At 40.9% G+C, this 21,805-nt stretch overlaps 1 protein-coding gene across 3 annotated transcripts in view; it reads left to right on the top strand.

The window, feature by feature from the left end:
* The window catches only part of LOC135207205 (TNF receptor-associated factor 6-A-like), a 47,972-nt gene that overhangs the window by 6,386 nt on the left and 19,781 nt on the right, over positions 1–21,805 (top strand). For 2 of the 3 annotated variants that reach the window (XM_064238804.1, XM_064238807.1), the window contains exons 2-3: positions 8,785–8,919; positions 16,726–16,865. In XM_064238804.1, coding sequence (XP_064094874.1) covers positions 8,878–8,919; positions 16,726–16,865 — 182 coding nt within the window. In that variant the 5' untranslated portion in view covers positions 8,785–8,877. The remainder of the gene's footprint in view (positions 1–8,784; positions 8,920–16,725; positions 16,866–21,805) is intronic. The other variant, XM_064238806.1, reaches the window with a different exon arrangement.

Genomic DNA, 21,805 nt, shown 5'->3' with positions numbered 1-21,805 from the left:
ATTTTCTCTGTCGCCGGTGGTATCAACATTGTTGTTATTACCTCCTGACTTAGATTCAATTTTCAACCTTTGATCAACGTTTTTCGGCTTTTTGGTGACGTATTTGGATCGTGTTTTGGCATTCGCTACTGTGGACTGTTTTTTGGAATAACTCTTTTGGATTTTTCTCAGTATGTCTGATTCTACTGTGAGTGTGAGAATGTGTGTGAATGTAGGCTGCAGGGTGAGGATACCGAAAGCTTCGGTTGATCCTCACACTGTATGCCGTAAATGTAGGGGGGTTCAGTGTTCTGCTATTAACACTTGTAAGGAATGCGAGGGTTTGAATGCAGAAGAGTGGAAGACTTTGACTTCTTATTTGAAGAAGTTATTGAGAGGGATAGAGTTAGACGACTGAAAGGTGTGAGTTCAAGGCCTATTGAGCCTTTCACGGTTAATTCTAACCCTACTGATGTAGATTCTCCCTATAGATCTCATTCTCAGAGTGTTTTTTCGGATTCGGCTCGGAAATCGCCAATCTGAAAGCGACTATTAGAGACATGAAGTCCAAGATGGCTGACTCGAAAGGTAAGGCTAGTGATAGTGAACATTTTAGTGAAGTGAGTTCTATCAGTGGTTGTGGAGGGGGCGTTTGATCGTCCCTGCGGCGCTCCCAGGCCTAGACCTCTTCCAAGCTCACATGCCCAGAGGAGAAGGAAAGTCGAAAGCCTTAAGGGGGTCGTGGGGAATCCCCAACGGTTCAGACGTCCCTTCAGCTAGCTCTGCTTCATGGCAGCCAGCTCAAGGGCGCTATAGGAAAAGCGTCCTTCGCGAGTGTTTCTCGTCCTCTCCCTCTCTCACCTAAACGAGGGTGGAAGGAGTCGAACTTATCGAGACCGCTGAAGCCGTCATATGAAGCAAGACATTGATTCGAGCCCAGAGACTTCTCGATGACGAGCCCCGTCTGCTATTAAGAAAGCGAAGGTGGCGTCAGCGTCACCTGACAGCTTACGAGGAAGTACCCCATCAGGCTTCTTCCCCTAGTGATGACGAGAGACGTTTCATGCACTAGACGTGGGAGAAGCGTCAAGAAAGATCATTATGGCGGTTCAGGAACAACTGTCATCTCTTGTGGGAGTTTTTAGCGCGCCCCGTCGGAAGGACGTGACGCTTCCAATTAAGAAGTCTCGTCCTCTCTCACCTGCTCGAAGAACTGGGGGCTGACGAGAGTGTTGTAGACAAGAAGAAAACGAAAGACGTCTTTTAGAAGTGAAGCGTCATTTCAAGCGGATCTTAGACGTGACGCTCCGTCCAAGATTGTGAGCCGAGTAGGAAGCCCTTAGAGAGCGAAGCGTCTTCCAGACGCGAAGCGTCATCAAGACGTCAACCAAGAACGTTCATACATGACGCTCGGAGAGCGGGAAGCGTCATACAGACGTCTTCTAAAGCGCCAAGAGAAAAAGCCGCAGGTTGTGACGCCTTCCAAGTCGATCAAACGGGAAAAGGAAAAGACTTTCATTCCCTTAGACCCCTCTCCTATCAGGAGTTTGTCTCCTCCGAAGAGGAAAGTTCAGAAAGGAGCAAACGGAAACTCAGATTTATCCCTGAGTTGGAGGAAAACTCGGATGGATGACGATCATGGAAGAGAGGGCTTGTCCAACTATAAGGTGTTGACTACCCTGCTTCTGGAGGAATACGGAGACGAGTTGACTCCGGCTGCTCCTCCTTCTCCGTGCTCGCTCTTTTCGAGTGCGAAGGCGAAGAAGCCCTCGTCTTTTCTGAAGATGAAGCCCACCATCTCGATGAAGCGGGCTTTACACGCCTTAGATTCCTGGATGAAGTCGAAGAAAGACTTAGTCAGGACAGTATTTTGCATGCCTCCAGCAAGGTTAGCTGGGAAAGAGGCATATGGTACAAGACGGGGGTGGAGGATATGGGTATCGCTCTCCCTTCTACAACAGAGGCAGATTTTTTCGACGTTAGTTGACGCTTCAAGGCGTCCAAGTCTTAATTCTGCTCGTATTACATGGAGTATTTCAGAACTGGATCATCTCCTCAAGGGACTTTTCCATGTATTGGAAGTCTTCAACTTCTTAGATTGGTCCCTTGGGGTGATGTCCAAGAAAGCTCACGATTCACAGGGAATCGAACCTGAAGCCCTGTTATGCATTTTGTCTTGCATCGACAAAGCGGTACAGGATGGATCTTTTGAAGTCTCTTCATTATTTGGAGCAGGTCTTTTGAAGAAAAGGACGGTGTATGGCGCCTTCTTAACAAAGGCAGTCTCGCATGCTCAGAGGGCAGCTCTACTGTATGCACCTCTGTCTGACTATTTGTTCCCATTCTCAGTTAGTGAAGGACGTGGCTCACTCTTTAAAACTGAGAAGGCGACGCAGGATCTTCTGACGCAGTCGCTAGGAAGAAGAAACCTGCTTTAAGTTTCTGACAAGAAAAGAACCTAGCTCTTCTATGCAGCCCTTTCGAGGTGGTCCGATCTCCAGACCTCCCGCAAGAAGGAAGGCTCCAGAGAAGAGAGGTAGGGTCCGCCTTTCGTCCCTTTAAAAAGGGAAAATGAAACATTTCTCCTCCAAGCACCAGTAGGTGCCAGGCTCCTGGGATTCGTGGAGGACCTGGACACTGATAGACGCAGACGCGTCTTCATTGAATATCATAAGGAAGGGATATCGTATCCCTTTCCTGAATACTCCGCCCCTAACGTCAATACAAGGGAACTATCAGCCAAGTACAAGGACCCTGTGCTGAGGGATACTCTTGCGATCGATGGTGGAACAAATGTGGGACAAGAGTGCAATAGAACTAGTACTGGATCAAAACTCCCCGGGGTTTTACAATCGCCTTTTTCTAGTGGCGAAAGCCTCGGGAGGCTGGAGACCAGTACTAGACGTCAGCTCTCTGAACAAATTTGTTCAGAAGGAGAAGTTCTCCATGGAGGGACTTCTGCTTCAGTCCTAGCGTCATTACGACAAGGAGATTGGATGGTGTCTCTAGATCTCCAGGACGCCAATACTTTCACGTCCCGATCCACCCTTCGTCGAAGAGTACCTCCGTTTCATGACGGGGGGGAAGGATCTTTCAGTTCAGAGCCTTGTTGTGTTTCGGCCTGTCCCACAGCTCCTCAGGTCTTCACAAAGCCTGATGAGGAATGGTGGCGAGATTTCTTCATCTCAAAGGTAGTGAATGTCTCTATGTATCTAGAACGACTGGCTCATCAGGGCCAGATCGGAGAGACAGTGCTTGGAGGGACCTAAAGTTAACTCTGGATTTGACCAAGGCGTTGGGATTGCTTGTGAACCTCGAGAATTCTCAGCTGAACCCCCCAGACAAGACCTAGTCTATCTGGGATTCGGATGGATTCTCGGGTTTTCGAGTTTTTCCTTCGCAAGAGAGAACCGCAAAAGGTTTGAGGATAAATCTCTCTCTTCTTAGAGAAGCAACAAACGTCAGCGAGGGAATGGTTGAGCCTTCTGGGGACGCTTTCCCATCGCTGGAACAATTCTTCCCTCTAGGAAGACCTCATATCCGTCCACTTCAATTCTTCCTCAAGAAGTCTTGGAGCTGGAAAACCGGACAACTGTCGGACGTTTTTCCCATTCCAGTGGAGATAAAGGCACACCTACAGTGGTGGTTGCTACCTCTGGAAGAGAACAAAGGAGGTCTCTCTAAGAACACAGAACCAGACCTAGTGTTGTTCTCCGACGCGTCGGAGACGGGTTGGGGAGCGACATTAGGCTCAGAGGAAGTGTCAGGCACCTGGGAACCAGCACAGGTGTCCTGGCACATAAACTGCAAAGAGCTCTTCGCCGTACACCTGGCCTTGAAGAGCCTAGAACCTCTGGTGAGAGACAAGGTAGTGCAAGTAAACGTGGACAACACCACCGCACTTGCCTACATTCGGAAACAGGGAGGGGACACACTCCTCGTTCCTTTACGAACTCACGAGAGACCTATTACTTTGGACGTCTCACAGGAACATCTCCCTGCTGACAAGGTTCGTACAGGGAGTAAGGAATGTGAGGGCGGACAGGCTCAGCAGGAGGAACCAGGTCCTTCATACAGAATGGACTCTGCACGAGGAAGTGTGTCTCGATCTCTGGTCTCTGTGGGGAAACTCCTCATGTGGATCTCTTCGCAACATACATTTCAAAAAGGCTCCCAGTGTTTTGCTCGGTCGTGGAAGATCCAAGAGCGATTATGGTAGACGCCTTCCTGCTAAACTGGTCTCGAGTGGACGTTTACGCTTTTCCCCCATTCAAAATCCTGGGGTTAGTAATGAAAAAGTTTGTGGCGTCAAAAGAGACGAGGATGATATTAAGATCCCCCTTTTGGCCGGCCCAGGAATGGTTCACAGGAGGTGGTAGAGTGGATCGTAGACTTTCCAAGATCCCTACCAGGAAGGACGGATCTTCTCAAACAACCACACTTCAGAGGTACCATCAAAACCTCCCCGCTCTCGCTCTGACTGCCTTTCGACTATCGAAAGACTTGTCAGAGCGAGAGGCTTTTCTCGCGAAGTGGCAAGCGCGATCGCGAGAGCTCGCAGAACCTCCACTACGAAAGTATACCAGTCGAAGTGGGAGGTCTTTAGAAGGTGGTGTAGAGCCAAGAAGTTGTCCTCCTCCTCTACCTCTATAGCGGAAATTGCTGATTTTCTTGCTATTCCTGAGAGTAAAATCTCATCTAGCCGTATCCACAATAAAGGGATACAGAAGTATGCTCTCGGCTGTATTCAGAACAGAGGATTAGATCTGGCAAATAACAAAGATCTCCACGATCTCATAAGATCTTTTGAGACTTCAAGTCTAAGGAACCAGTACCTCCGAACTGGAACTTGGACGTAGTCCTCAAATATCTGTCTTCGGATAGATTCGAGCCTCCGCATCTGGCATCATTTAGTGAGTTACAAGCTCTGCAGGATAAAGTAGGATTCAAGGGAGACTCGGCTATTTGCTCGTTTAAGACCCTGTTTTTAGCGAAAAACGAGAATCCCACGAATCCCTGGCCTAGGTCATTCGAAGTCAAGGAATGTCGAGTCTCGTAGGCAGAGAGCAGAGAGGTCTCTATGCCCTGTTAGACTCTGAAGTTCTATCTTCAGAGGAAGCGTCAGTTGGGAGGCTCTAGACAAGGTCTTTGGTGCGCGGTAAAAGACCCCACAAGACTGATGTCCAAGAATGCTCTAGCGTTCTTTGTAAGAAACGTCATTACGGACGCTCATAAGGTCTGTCCTGACGAACAATTACAACTACTGAGAGTAAAAGCTCATGAAGTAAGAGCTGGTTTGCGAGTCTCTCGCGTTTTATAAGAATATGTCGCTTAAAACATTATAAGATACGACATATTGGAGATGCAACTCAGTATTTGCATCTCATTACTTGAAAGACGTGCGTGTGACGTATGAGAAGTGCTTTTCTCTAGGTCCTATCGTATCGGCAGATACGATTCTGGGTACGGGAGCCGACACCAATCCTTAAATGTATATACTTTTCTTCTGTTTGGATATGGTCGAGTCTCTTCGAACAATGGAGGACTTAGGCTAGCACGGGCGGCCGTCTATGTTGTTCAGTAAGAGAATTCTTGTCATATCCAATTAGTTGAGTATAATTTTTTTGAAAATTATGTATGTGTGCGTAGTGGTTTTGAGTTACGGTTGTTGTGACGAGTTCGGGGATAACTCGTAACAATCTTTAGTTCTAACATATGGTTAGGATCAGGTGGTGGTCGGGATTGGTTGTGTGCTCCTTCATAAGGTGTTGTCATATAAGTGGATCAGCACCCATTGACAAGTCTTTTAGGCTCTGCCGAGTAAGTGGTAAGACCCCATCGGCAGACCCACAAGAACTCTTGGCCATAGATCATATATCCGCTAAAGTTTCTTGAGGTGATGCAGACTACTGGGCAAACACCCACGAAGTCTACCACCTATCAGGTAGGAACCAAGGTTTTATTTATACCTACAACATATGTTGTTTACCTGTCTATTCCATATAGAAGCTGTCTCTTACCCTCCACCAAAGGGTGCCAATCAGCTATGTATATATCTGACAGGTAAGTTGATTGTATGAAAATGATATTGTTATGTTACAATAAAGTTTCATACATACTTACCTGGCAGATATATACAATTAAAGGCCCACCCACCTCCCCGCAGGAGACAGGTGGGGGGAAGAGAGAAAATATGATAGAAAACGGGGATGGTTCCTAGTCCTGCCGCCCAGGGCAGGCCGGTAGATCACCTGACCTACCTGTAGCGAGTGGCGCGAAATTTGAATTTCTGTCGGGGACGACGGAGTCTTAGCTATGTATATATCTGCCAGGTAAGTATGTATGAAACTTTATTGTAACATAAACAATATCATTTTTTTCTATTTAATTTATTTCGGTGTCAATTACCCAGATTTTGTGACGCCAGATATGATACACAATCATTCATTGTTAACTGCTTCAGTCTCGAAGAAGAGCACCTTAAGGGACATGCATTCTTACCTACCCTTCCTTAACTAACATTAGGGTGGCTGTTCTCTAATCCCTAACAAACTTGACAATAGATGAGGCTTCAAATATAGCAATGTGCATTGGGAAGCATAGGTCATAATTTCTGTAGTCTTAGGATCTTTACGTATAATTATTCACATCCTGTACACAGAAGGTAAACATTTGTAATATATACTGTAGGAATAAATTATAAATTTTGAAAGTAATTTGTATTTTTCACTGGTATACAAACCAGAACTTATTTTTATAGCTCCCACCTAAATCACCCTGCTTTTTCCTTGGAGCCAAAGGAAAAGGTGCTCAATGAGGCAATGAGTGAGGGGTATTCCTCCACCTGCCCCCTGACTACCAGTTAACCCAACTTTTTTCAAGTTCAATGACCATTGCCAGCTCTCACTGAAACATAATAACCCTACCTAAAATTCTATGGTTTTCATAACTATGAAAAATACTAATTACTTTAAAAAAAATTTTGTTCTATTCGAGTCAATAAAATTTATGGCTAGAATTGACTTTTTTCAGTTTTGCAGTCTCCTTATAAAAAGAAGGGACTGTGATAATCTACAAATTGATTCTGTTCTCTCATGTCCGACCAATCTTAGTCTGAGATGTAATCCAGGACAGTACACGTACCTTAATTGGTATCAGCCCTTTAGAGTGATTGATCACTGATTATGCAGTAGTCTGGTGGGGGGGTGACTCCTTTGCCCTTTGTTATGAGATTATGAGCCTACGTTTCAGGGCAGCTTTGACTGGACGTTCTCTCAGTTCAACATCCTTATCAGGATATGCTTGTGGTTGTTTCATTCTTTCGTATACTTCTGGCAGCTTATTTCCCATGCTTTATGACTCTTAGGCATTAAGGATTCAGAGAATCTCCCAGGTTGTTATGGTGATGGGTTTCTCCAGAAGGGATTCTTCGTTGCCTCTCCTCCATCTTTCACATTCTTATGACGAGAGGACTCTGGAGGATTTGAGGTAGGAATAGGAATATCTTCTATTTCCTGGAGGTATTTGATTAGTTGTTTTGTAGTCCCTACACACTGGTAAGAAGACAAAAGCTGGGGGCTAAACCCAAGGTATATTCTTGTAGCCATAGTTTCCTTCTGATTTCTAGGTTTCCAGGGTAATCAGTGGGAAGGTTAGGAGGACCAGAATGACTATTCACAATCCCTTGGTTGACGGAGATGCCTTTATAGCAGATTTGCCCATTTGGGTGTCCATTTTGTCTTAACTGTTTCAAGTCCTCATCAGATGAATTAAGCAAAATTATAAGCCTTCACTGTTCACCACTTCAATACTTTGAGTTCCTATTCCATTTTGGCAGCCTCTTCTTGAATATACTTTGATCTAACAATATAACTGACCTGACCTCTGTTTGCAAGATATTTGCCGAACTGTAATTCATAGATACCACAAAAAAAAAAGAAAGTGTTGATGTAGCAATAGTTTCTCTTAACATAGTGATGATCTTACGATTGTTAGAAAAAATAGAAAACAAAAATTTCTCATTCCTACAAACTAAGTTATGTGCAATTGTAATTAGTGCTAAACCCTCTGGTGGTAAAAGAGTTGCTGTTGTGTGTAGTACTTTGCCTTGTCTATGATCCACTGGAATTTTTTTTCCCCAGAAATGTTTAATGTTCAGCAGATTATTTATTTGTTTTATTGTAGTATATGAGCCACTGACATGTCTGAATTTATGTAAACTGAGTCTTAGGTATGTCAAGGAGTTACGTTATTGAGAGATCTGTAATCCATATAGAATAGACAGAACAATGCATCCATTGTGAATTATACATGAAAGGCCCACACAGCACCTAAGTTTATTCTCTGATACAGACGAATGAAAACTCTTGTTAGTGCTCTTCATCTCATCAGTGAGTCATTATTTGCAAAACAGTGGCTTCTTTTTTACTAAGTATTTCTGAGTCTCTCTCTCCACTGGTAAAATGGTCTTCATTTACCATGTAATTTTGTGGAATGAGTGAAAGCACTGGTTGGTGAAACAAGATATTCTTGTTTTTCATTGTTATTGAAATGTAAACAGGGTTTTGTATTATTATAGGGTAGTTTAGACTGCAAAGGTAGGCATGTACATATAGGGCACCAGTTTATTACTCATGGAACAAAAATTATCTTCAAGTTTATTTTTTTAATGAACCTTACCTCACCATTATATAGCTTTTATTTCCATGCCAGATGTAATAAAAGCTATATAATTGAGGGTGAGTATTTAAAAAATAAATCTGAATTTAAGATTCTGTATATATTATGATTATATTTTATCTTCAGGAGGAGTGGGACTGTAAGATTTAAGATTTATCTGCAAAAGCATTCTTGGGTGGCATGATATCTGCAGCTTAGCAGATCAACTGCTTTTAAGCAATGGAAGGCTCAGATGGAAGTTCGATAACTCTGATATCTAGGGTAAGTAATTTTTTTTAATATGTGTACTTTAGCATTATTATTTTTATTTATTTCCTTGGAAAGGCATGTTGTATAGACTATTACATTTTGTTCAGTCAGTAGAGAAGCCATAATCTTACATATCCCTGTGGAAGAGCCTAGTTGTGAATGAGTGTTAAATATACGTACATATGTTGTTTTTCCCCTATTAGGATACAAACCTTTGTCTATCGTGTAGATAGCCTTTGGTGACAACTAGTATATTCACTGTCACTCGGTAACAAAGTTGCTAATGGTGGCATTAGATGTGTGTTATAGTATACTGCCTGCTCACCTGTCAGTAACCCAGTCACATTTTCTTTGGATTTTGTCAAGTCTACACATTTATACTGCCTCTCCCATCATGGAACTCAGCTTGGTTTTGAAACTTTATTCATTATTGTAATATTTTTTTGCTTTCATGGTTGTTCATTATGTCAGAGTTTCTAGAACAAGGATTTCTTAAAACATGTTTCATTTTCATTACTTTTGTTTGTGGTTATACATAGTTCACCTCTTTATGAGCATAATACATATCACAGTCTAGTTCACCTCTTTATGAGCATAATACATATCACAGTTCATACAGAATACTGTAATAATTCATTACAGTTAAAGGTTTACCTATATACTTATAAACATTATCATTCATGGGAGATTATCATACTGTATTTTTTGAAGATGTAAATTTTTTGGTACTTTTTAAGGGAGGAACACTTAGGTTCTGTCTTGTCTTTCTTCTCTGTCCCTCCTTAGTCTTTGGATTGCTGAAGAATGGCATCCACCAGTTTCATTTGAGCATTCTTTTCTGTAGACGAGACGATGGTCTTTAACCCTTTAACCATTCAAAATTTAAACATAAAGACTTTATCAGAGCTATGCAGACTGGTATTGCATATTGATAGTCTTAAAATCTATTTCATTGCAATCTTTTAACCATTCAGAGGAATGACAAACAGTGACTGCACTCTACAAAACCAGAATATGTATGCCTATATTTACCTTAAAGTTACAGTATGATAGGTTATATGAGTCATATTGGATAAAATTTGCTGAGAATTTTCTCAGGGATATCTCTTTTCACAATAACAGGATCATAAAAGATGATGTACTAGACCTATAATGTCCCATGTCTTTTTGTTGGTTTCTGCAGCTATGACGTTTGGATTGTAGGCCTATCTTATATTCAGCCATTTCATTGTGATTCTTGTAGTTATGTATTCTTGGTTATGTTGCTGCTGTTATGGTGCCTGTAGTGTCTTTGAAAATTTTGTACATGATAACTTAACATTGCAGAATAAACAGAATTATTCATAAAACACAAGTAAAGAATGATCTGCTTATGCTTGTTAATTGAAATTAAGTTATTTGTTTAAATTAAGGTAATTGAGATCTTTGTGAGCTGTCATTTATTTATTTTATTTCATTAACCCTTACTGGATGGGTAAATATATCAACATGCAGCTCCTCAGGCCAGGTAAACTTTGAGGTCAGACAATTTACGAAAAAAAACTCAATAATGGAAAAAGGAAGGTATGCAAATGTACATGGTGAAAGAAAAAAATTCTATCAAATTTTCCCTACCTTCCATGAGAAGTTGTGGGGCTTCTTTTCTAATAGATAATTTTATTTTATTTTGTAAAATTATAATTACTGCTCACACAATATCAAAACAAATAAGAAATAAAGTCAGTAACAAATTCTTTGCATATTTGTTGAAAAATATTTACTTAAATTTAGTGAGAATGAAGATTCAGTAACTTTTTTGTACTTTTCCATGTTTTTCTAATATTTCTTTGCACTTTTCTTTGTAAGATTACATTTACAACCAATGTACTATCTTAAAAGACAAGAACAAAAACCAACAGCATCCCCTTGGTATATTTACGAGCAAATTTACAAAAAGACATCATGTGAGAAAGAGATGTAATACATTCCCGCTTGAAGTTACAAGCAGAACTGAAGGCCTGAGATGCCCGATGGCTTTAGTCAATGTAAAAGAGCCATTACTAGTGAATTTATGGGCTATAGAAGTATTGGCACCTCTTTCCCACCCGATTCTTTCCAAATCAATGGCTTAATATTGTTTTATCTACAGGATCAATCCGTCCACTACCCTAAACTGTTATTAGTACTCCTGAGGAGCTATCTGTCCATTAAGGGCATCGCTTATTCACGGATCAGTATTCACGGATCCAGTTAATCACGGGTTTTTTCTTGGACCGTTTCTCATGTAACATCACTGGTATGAATCGCTGCATCACGGGCTTGTTGTGTTGCGTATGCATGTTTTTCGGTAGGCTAACCCTCGGCCGTGGTCCGATAACTACCAACATTCATTTAAAGACTCATATAATGATATTAACTGACAATAAAGGTAATAAAACCATTCTCACCTAATATATTATTGTCCTATCTTCGAAATAAATAGCCTATTCAAGGTTTATGTAGACGTTCATTGGTAGGCTAAGCGTAGTTGCAGTGCGATAACCACCAACGTACACAAACATTCACATTATGATATTAACTGACAATAAAGGTAATAAAACCATTCTTACCATATATATTATAGTCATATCTTCATAATAAATAGCCTATTCGAAGAATAATTCCACATCATTGCACTCAACTTATCGTCGGAGTGGCCAGCCACAAAATGTAAGCATATACCTTTACGTACGAAAATGGTTTATGTATACGGTTGCGTTCAAAGCGACATTTTTTGTTTTGATAAACTTTTAGAATTTTAATAGTAGTGGTAGTGTAATTACAGTAGTAATAACATTAAGGCTAAAATTAATTCGAACTTCATTATTATTTTGGCAGTATAACTTCTCTGAACAATGAAGTCATACAAACGCTATTTGTCATAGATTATCGTAAGTATTGCTGTTTGTTATTGGCGACGAAGCGTAAACGAAATACATAAAAGCATTTTTTACCTTATATATTATCGTCATATCTTCATAATAAAAAGGCTATTCGTGGAGTAATTCCATATCAGTGGAAATCAATCTTTTATCTATGCGAGGCCACCAGCTGACAAAATGTACGTACGTATATGAAAATCAAATTATGGTAGCGTTCACAGCAAGATTATCTTTCGAAATTTTATAGTACTATTCATGCTACGTAGTAACTAATTTGCGGAATATACGTAACATTAATTTTCAATACAAAATATCATCGTTATTTTGGTAGTGAATAATAGTTTAGAATTATCATACATACACTGCATTGTTATGGGGTTGTGCCAGTGATAAAACAACCAAAATAACGTTCTCCTTTAAGTCAACGCGTTTAGGAAAAACATGACATAGAATCGACTTTGCGACTTCGTTCACTTTGATATTTTTAACGATACAATAACTATCATTTGTACTACTAAAACCATCTTCACATAAGTAATTTTTCGTAAGATATGTTGTTGTTACAAAAGCTAGCTTATACATACATAAAAGGCTTTTATAATTTAAGTCATCTTAGATATACATATTACCCAACTCCATTGTGGGGAAATTTACTACTGATTTTCCTCGATATTGAAATACTTTAGCATCATTCAAACACTTTAACAATTATAATGCAATAAATACTAGGCTATACATATTTACATCGTCTACAAATACTACATACAGTTTATATACACATACTTTTATATACAAAGTTAACAGTTATATGCACATACTTTTTATATACAAAAATTAATCATATGAGTAGTGATCAGACGACAGCTGTGCACTGGACTACGTACGTACTACTTGGAAGAATAAAACAAACAAAAATTTTGTTGTTGTTAGTCGCCTGGATAGATTAACATTTTTCCAGAGATTAAAGAGCTGAATTTTGTTTTGAAGGTATGTCCAACCGCGTTAGTAAATAGGTATCATCTTCTAAGGAATTTTTTTTTTTGTTTTTTTTTTCTCTTCTTTTTGCGGAAGAATCTTCAAGCCATTTTGCATTCAAAGTAATGAGAAGGAATCATTCTATTCTTCATGAAATCAGTAAAATACTTATACTAATAATAAAAACTAAAACTACGTACTGTATGCCCCCCCAAAACACTACATCATCGTTAGCTTCGTGTGTGTAAACGTTCATTCTAAGAAATTACAGAGTAGTATAACTAACACCTGATTGGTTGGTTGGTAGCCATGGAGATCTGTTATCCAATGACTGCCCTCTGCTTCTGTTCTATTTATAGACATACGCCATGGATGGCACTAGGTTTGAACGTTACCATGTTCGTGATTTTCTGACTGCTGACGGCAAAAATTACTCAATAATTTTCTTTATATAATTATTCCTTCGTGAAAACAATAATATAATATCGCGGTTGACATACCTTCAAAACAAAATTCAGCTTTTTATCTCTGGAAAAATGTTAATCTATCCCAGCGACTAACAACAACAAAATTTTTGTTCGTTTTATCTTCCAAGTAGACGTACGTAGTCCATGCACAGCTGTCGTCTGATCACTACTCATATTGATTAACTTTGTATATAAAAAGTATGTTATATAACTGTTAACTTTGTATATAAAAGTATGTGTATATAACTGTATGTAGTATTTGTATACGATGTAAATATGTATAGCCTAGTATTTATGCATTATATATTAAAGTGTTTGAATGATGCTAAAGTATTTCAATATCCGAGGAAACAGTACAGTAAATTTCCCACAATTCAGTTTTGGGTGCATATGTATATCTAAGATGACTTAAATTATAAAAGCCTTTTATGTATAAGCTAGCTTTTGCAACAACACATATCTTACGAAAAATTACTTATGTGAAGATGGTTTTAGTAGTACAAATGATAGTTATTGTATCGTTAAAAATATCAAAGTGAACGAAGTCGCAAAGTCGATTCTATGTCATGTTTTTTAACTTTAACGTATAGTGGTATGAAAAACACCAGTGTGTCGGTAGCGATGCGTCATCAATATAGTGGTATGAAAATACCACATGGTGTTGTAGCGATACGTAATCACAAAGTACAAATCCTTTTCCCCGGACCATCCTCAGAATTTTACGACTCTTCAACTTTCAAGATCGATATGGTAAATATATTATATAGTCATACTTATTGTTAAAATCACAAGTTGAACTGCAAAACATTATTATATTTTGATTGTTATGTACATATATTTTTTTGTGTTTTACGGAATGTTTGTTTTGAAAATAATACCTATTAGTGAACATATGGTATTAATTGTCCCACTATTTTATTATAGGTGATCTTAATTATCTCACATTTATTTAACAGTATTATATTAATATTATTTAAATAAACTGTAATTAATAAATAACAATAATGAAAAACATAAAGGGAAAAAATGTTTTTTGCTGCAGTAGTGGTGTTTTGTTTGATTATGCATCTGACCTCACATTTCCGAAATCTGAAAAAATTCCAAAAACCGAAACATCGGAATGTGTGTACTGCACATTTTTTTTAAACTCGCACACCAATGTCTACACATTTACTGCAAATTACAGTACGTACGTATTTATTCCTGAGAGAGAGAGATAGAGAGAGAGAGAGAGAGAGAGAGAGAGAGAATGATTAAGGACTCCAAGGCGTGTTATTTTTACAATTATTTTATTATCTGGGATTTTTTTTTAATCTTGAGATTTTCTATTCAATTCTCGAGATTAATAAGAAAATTACCGGTAAATTGACTAGCATCAGCACACATCTGAATGACTCGGCCATTAGCAGGCTAAACCACCAACCTTATGAACTTGCATGATACATGAGATACATGACAAAACACAAAACCACTGTTTATTGGTGAAAATTAGGGGGTCGCAACGGATATGGGAGATTGCACGTTATTCGAGTATATACGGTATGTGATTTTTTTTAGCCTTTTTATGGAACAAAATCTAGCAAGAAATTGCCATTCCCAGTTGGCAAACACTGGCCTACTCACGTTTGTTTTTTGTTGTTGTTATGAAATGTGGTGTGCGGCGCGTTCTTTAACTTTGTACCCATATAAACGAGTTAATTATGTGGCATCCAAAAGCCCTGATTCTTTTACTCTTATGGGAAAGACGCCTAAAGGTCAGATGAAGGTTTTTACGTGGAATATACTAGTATTAACGTGTTGTGACGAAGGGAAGAGATGTTTCGCTGCATACTGTTGGTAGCATTATCGTTATTATATTACTGGATTGCACTGCAAAATCGTCGCCATCTTTTATCAACATAGATTGTTGGTGAGTACCCATATGATTTACATATTTTGATAGTTTTCTTACCACTCATCCTCTCTTTCCTTGTAAAAAAAAGAGGCCCACCATGTGTATGTAGGCTTCTAGCTGTAATCCCTAGGCTAGTAGGCTACATATGTACAGTAGTACATATACTACATTTATTTTTTAAGGCTAATTTTGTACAATAACTTTAAAACTGTCTTGAATTTAGTTTTAGGTGATAGTTGAAAACATATTTGGTGTTTGAACTAAAGTAGGCAGTTATAAACATTGGAATAGTGGTCTTGGGTGGGTTAACTATTAAAGTAGGCAGTTTTAAGCAATTTTTGAGGGGGGTATCAGGATAACACGGGTATTTACTTATCACGGGGGGGTTCTGGGCCCTATCCCCCGTGAATAACGAGGCCCCACTGTACAGTGGTCCCTCGTATTCGCAGAGGATGCATACCAGACCCCTCTGCGAATAGTTAGAACCCACAAATAATTGGAACCCCTATAAAAAGACTTTAAACCTCCTATTATGTTAGGTAAAACTCAAGAAAAACTTACTAAAAATTTTTATACCTAGTTTTTTAAATAGTTTTATCACAAAAAGTGCATTTTACGATGAAATTGATAGAAAAAAACAGGAATTTGTGGATATTTCTCATAGAAAAATACCGTGAATAGGCGAATTTTCCGCGAATAATGGGGGGAAATGTTCCAGAGAGATATCCGCAAATCTGGAGAACATGAATACAGGCGGTCCACTGTAATATAATCTGTTTCCCTTTAGTAAATATATTTTCAATATATAGTTCATTGCAAGCAGTTTAATAGTTGTATGTAAGGCTGAGACAATCTTATGACTGATCTGTGTGTGCCATCAGCTATGCATCCACAAGTTTTACTTTTACTCTCATTGGTATGTGGCATTACAATTACTATGGCCATCCACACATGTATGTGTATGTGCACTTGCTTATAGTAGAGTGTTCCCCTTGTAAAAACTCTTAAAACGTTTAAAACTGCCTATTTTATTAGTAAAAACATAAGAAAAACCTACTTAAAATTATTATACCTGATTTTTTTTAATAGTTTTATCACAAAAAGTGCAATTTATGATAAAATTGAGTCCACAAATACTGAGAGCGCAAATACGGGGTGTCCATGTATATGTATATTCCCCTTTATGCATATACATTATATATTGTGGAGTTTAAACTAGTACTTTATTAATTAAAAGTTACTCTATTTCCAACAGATACAGGTATAAAACTATTTGCAATAATAAATTGCCTTGTAAGACCTTGCCCTATTATTGTCTTAAATTATAAGAATTTGATTTGTAAGCCTGCGCCCTGTTATTGTCTCAAAATATAAGAAATTGATGTGTAGGCGTATGCCATGTCATTGCCTCCAAAATTGAATTTACTGTGTTTTTGAGAATCTGAGATAAAACCTTTCTTTTGTACTTATTGAACTTTTACTGATTATATGTAGAATGCATCAAGTAATATGACTGTGGTTGAGTTTTTAAGGTTCTGAGTATTTCTTGTTTTGGTCATTATCTTTTATGTTTCTCCTAAAGCAAGAGGGGTTTGATTACGACTTCGTGCCCCCCTTAGATAGCAAGTATGAGTGTGCCATATGTCTCCTTGGCCTCAGATCTCCAATGCAGACAACATGTGGGCACCGATTTTGTAAAGACTGCATCTTCAATTGTTTAAGGTATGTATTAGTTGCTTGTTTTTCTTTGTAAATGTTTTGTATATTCTAGATTACAAAACAAGAAACTATGGGTTTAAATAAAGCAGTCTTAAATTATTCTGACTTGGATAATAGAGATATTTTATCATCTTAAATTCATGAGTTTTGTGTTTTATGCATGACACTTACCTGGCAGGTATATATATAGCTGTATTTTCTGAAGTCCGACAGAATTTAAAAAAAACTTCCGACACACGCAGTGGTCGGCCAGGTGGTTAGTACCCATTCCCTTGCCGCTGGGAGGCGGGTATCAGGAACCATTCCCATTTTCTATTCATAAATTTTCTGTCGCCGGTACTGAAAACACCTGTTTTCAGTACCTCCGGCTTAGGATTTTGGAAACTTCATTTGCCGCTAAGTATCCTAATTGTCTTTTAATTTATTTACTTGGATTTGTGGCTAGGCATACGCTATCTTAAATTGATTTGAATTTGATTCATTTTTGCATAAGATATCTGAATCTAGTTAGGCTAGTTTCAGAGGGGGTGTGTCTGCAAAGATAGGGTGTGGCTACCGAAAGCTTCGGTAGTTCCGCACTTGGGGGGCGCAATTAATCAGTAAACTGTCTATTTCCGTAAGGAAAAAGTATGATTCGTATGTACGCAATTAATCAGTAAACGTGTCTAATTCCGTAAGGAAAAGTTTGTTTAGTATGTACGCTATTAATCAATTACGAAAGTCAGGGTAGTGATACTGCTAACCTTCCGGTAGACTTTTTTTGCTAACGCTGTAGTATGGCCTACGGGTTTTATGAACTATGTCTGCGAGAGGTGATCGCTCTCCTTCATTGTTGTGAAGAGTTCTACTTCTGTTTTTGTTACGCCTAACCCTGTAATGTTGCCTTCGGGCCCTAAAACAGTGTCTGTAGAGGTTATTGCCCTTCTCTTATACTATTTCGATTCGTAACTTAGAATCGAAAGTGTTTGCTTTAGAGAGCAATAGTGAAGTGGCTAAGTGCAGTGACAGTGCCCCTTGTGTAGTGGAGGGTGCGTCAGATCGGCCTATAACGCCTCTAGGTCTAGACCTCTGTCGAACTCCCAGAACCAAGGGTGAGAGGGCATGTCGAAAGCCGAAGGAGGGTTACAGGGAACCCCACCGATCTGGCGTGCCTTCGGCAGTTTCTGATGAAAATACCCAGACTGCCAAAGTGCGTGCACATGCACGAATCCTGAAGGATGCTTCTCGTCCTCCGAGGGCGTCTCCCCGCACAAGGGTTGGAGCTCTCGGAAGGACTCGCTCGCTAAACCCTCTAAGAAGCTTTATAGAAGAGGACGCCTTCACGTCACCCTTCTCCCTCGTTATGTGTTTCAGTGAGAAGTAAGAAGGCGAAAGTTGCCTGATCACGTGTTACTTATTTCCACCAAGAAATAGGAAAAAGAAGGCAGTTTCTCTCGCTTGTTTTTGACGCCTGTCAGGAGCGTGACGCTTTTCTGCACGCTTATTTGGACGATCGGCTTGAACAGGACGCTCGGATGGACGCACTCACCAGTGGACGCCGAGCGTCCTCGCCAGTGGCCGCCGAGCGCGCACCAGGACGCCGAGCGTCCTCGCCAGTGGACGCCGAGCGTCCTCGTCAGTGGACGCCGAGCGCGCACCAGGACGCCGAGCGTCCTCGCCAGTGGACGCCGAGCGCGCACCAGAACGTTTCTGTTGAACTCTTCAAGCTCTTGTTTAAGATTTGAGCCTCAAGAAAGTGAACAGAACTTCGTCTTCGAAACCCAGCAAGACCTCGGGTTTCGTGAATTCAAGAGAGGTCTGTCAATATTATATTGCTTTTCGCAAAGGTGGATGGAGTTAAGGAAAGCTCAAGGGAAGATCTCGTTTTCTCTACCTCAGTCAAGACTTTGAGATAGACAGTTACGGGTTATGCAAAGGCTCGACGTCCTGAACGTCAGGATTTTCGGCAACGTTCAGTAGGATTCTTGCAAAGGCACTCATCAAAAGGACGCTCTTCAGGAAAGCGCAAGACAAGACTTCCTTTGCCATACTGCCAATAAATTTAAAGCTTTTTAGACCATCTGAAAGGGTTTTTCAGATGATAGATTTTGTTAGTTTCTAGTCGAGACTTCCATGCCGATTGAGCATCGTCGTTCTACCTACCGTAAGCCCAGTCTTTTAACAGGATTCTTGTCCCTTCCTTGTTTGAGACGGGAATCGAAAAATAAAAGGCTCGACTTCCTGGATTACGTTTTGTCAATTCAGTGACTTTCCCCCATTGACAATATACTATCGTTTTGTCAAGTAAGTGGGTCTCCCCTCATTGACAAAATATCTCTCTGTACCGTTAATGGGTTAGTTCTCATTGACAAACATCTCATTAACTTGATATTGCGTAAGCGAATAAGGACAAGGTTCGGAAGAGCTCTCCTTCCTCATTCGCAGACTCGTACAAGAAATAGACTTGTAGACTACGTCAATGAACGCTTATGTCCAGTATCTTAAGAAGCTTGAGATGTCTGCTTCGATTCTCTAAGTTTTGTTCATAAAACTTGCTGTCAGATATGTATGTAGCTGTATTTCCGAATTCAGCTATATATATTGTCTGCCAGGTAAGTATGAACAAACTTTATTGTGATATAATAAAATTTTTTGCCTTGCGTTATTTTACTACTGGTTGGTTCAAGTCATACACGCTTGCTGTAGTTACCTCTTCGGATGGCAACCGAGAGGTCTATTGTCTACTATTTGTTCCGATACGTAATACAAACCATCGGTCCTTTAACAATAGGAAGTAGCTAGCGGCAGCTGGAACGGTCGTAAGCTTCGAACAAGGGGAGAGAACGGTAGTTAACTGCTTGTCCGACAGTCGCGCGCCGCGCGACTGGGAGGTAAACAAATTACTTTTGCTTTCGGCCGCGGGTGTGAAGGACGTGTTCGTCATCGCTCTCTGCCCGCTTCATCGTCGTATGCTTTGTTTATATTGTGTTTTCTACTAATGGTTTGTTTGACTTGAAAATGAAACTGTAAGTACACTGTTTTCATTTTCATTACTTAATTATGAACCCTTGAATTATGTCTCGGTGCCGAGGGCGGGCGCGCTCGCGCCGAGTCATGTATTTGGGCGAAAGGGTGTAATTGAAAAATGTGAGTTACTTTTTTCATTATATTTTGCCCTGTGCGTTCGTTTACCGAGAGTGTGATTGCGCTCGGCACGAACTTTTAATTTTGTATAATAGAATGCAATGAAAGTGGATTCGCAATTGCAATATTCTTTTCATTTTCTTTTATTGATTGCATGAATTTAATCTGGATCAATTTTCGTTCTTACCCGGGAATTGATCCTTACGATTTTTTATGTGAAATGAAATCGCAAGTGCAGTATTCTGTTTCATTTTCATATATATTTTATGATAGCATCATATTATTGGATCAAGTTTCCGTTCTTACCCGGGAATTGATCTTTTCTCCAAGTTCTATGAAGTGAATCGCAAGGGCAGTATTCTGTTTTCATTTTCATATTACTTTTCACTGCTGTGCGGTGGGGGAAGCGAAGGTCTGCCAGGAAGTCGTCGGAAAGCTCTCCCGCGACTCCCTTGGTAGCCGATTCTTCGTCTTCCTTCCTGCCCCCGCTCAGCTTCTTCATTGTATTTGTATTTTTTGGGGTCTTCCTTGCGTTCGGGGTGGGGCATGTTCTTCCCCCCGTGCGTGAGGGAACCCCTCTTACTAATCTATCTATGTTACCGCAGGTGCTACATCCGTGGGAGACGACCTTGGATGTAGATGTAGATCCTCACGAGGTTTGTACTCGTTGTCGGGGGCGAGAGTGCTCCCGCAACGAGCCCTGTGTAACGTGTATGCATTCGTCAGAGGCGCAGTGGGTGCTGTACGAGGACACAAGAAGTCATCGGAAAGTCCAGTGACTCCTTTGGTAACGGGCGGACGTCCAGTTGTACTCGGGGTCTTCCGTCCGCTCTGGGTGGGTTTCTCTCCCCCCAGGCGCGAGGAAGCCCCTCTAACTAACCCGACTGTTGCTTCCGCAGGTTTGCCATCAGCGAGGACGACCTGGGACAGGTGTGGGAGTCGCTGGGACTGCAGGGGTTGATTCAGCGGTTGGCGGGGTCGGCAGTGGTCACTCATGATACGGTAACCACTACAACAACCACGAATCTCGACACCAGCATAGGAGAGGTCACCGCACCTGGTGTACACACCACATGTCATGTCGGTAACACCCACGGCTGCAATCCAGAACCAATTCCTGCCGTGCCAATCAGGACGGTGCCACCGCCACCTGGGTTCTGTATTGCCGACCCCGGACTGCCGCTGCCCAAGAGAGTACCCCCCCTGGACCTGCCGCCAGTGCCGAGGATGACGGTAGCTGCCGACAGGACGCCTGTCTCTCCTGTGGTACTGCCGTGCCTGCCGTACCTGTTGCTGTCCCAGCCGCTCATTCCCTTTCAGATCAGGTGCCTGCTGCTCATTCACTTTCAGATGTTTCCTGCTGTTCCTGGACCTGTTCCTGTTGTTCCTGCTGTTGGTGATGCTGTCACAGTCTCAGGTCTTTCCGGACAGGTGCAGTCGGGCCCTGTTGCTTCGGCAACTGCCCCGGCGCCCTCCTGGATGGAAGACCTGACGTCTGTCCTGCGGAGCCTGGCGAAGAAGAAGAGGAAGAGGAAGAAGGTGTCGTCGTCGTCTTCGTCGTCTTCTTCGTCGTCCGCTGCCTCTCCTTCCCCTTCGACTTCTAGGCCAAACAGCCGAAGAAGAAGAAGGTTGCCTCCTTCCCCCCTAAGAAGACTCCTTCGGGATCTTCTAAGGGCCCGGCTCGCTCAGGCGAGCTGGGGAGCTCTTCTGCTGGTCCTCCTGTTCCTTCGGGAACGGGGCCCGTCGCTTCTTCTGCAAAGAAGAAGTCGACGGGGACCAGAGGGCACCAGCCTCGGCTGGTGCGTCCTCACCTGGTGCTA

This window comes from Macrobrachium nipponense, chromosome 32, assembly GCF_015104395.2.
Source record: "Macrobrachium nipponense isolate FS-2020 chromosome 32, ASM1510439v2, whole genome shotgun sequence".
NCBI lineage: Eukaryota > Metazoa > Arthropoda > Malacostraca > Decapoda > Palaemonidae > Macrobrachium > Macrobrachium nipponense.
This window is presented reverse-complemented; position numbering and strand designations above follow the sequence as displayed.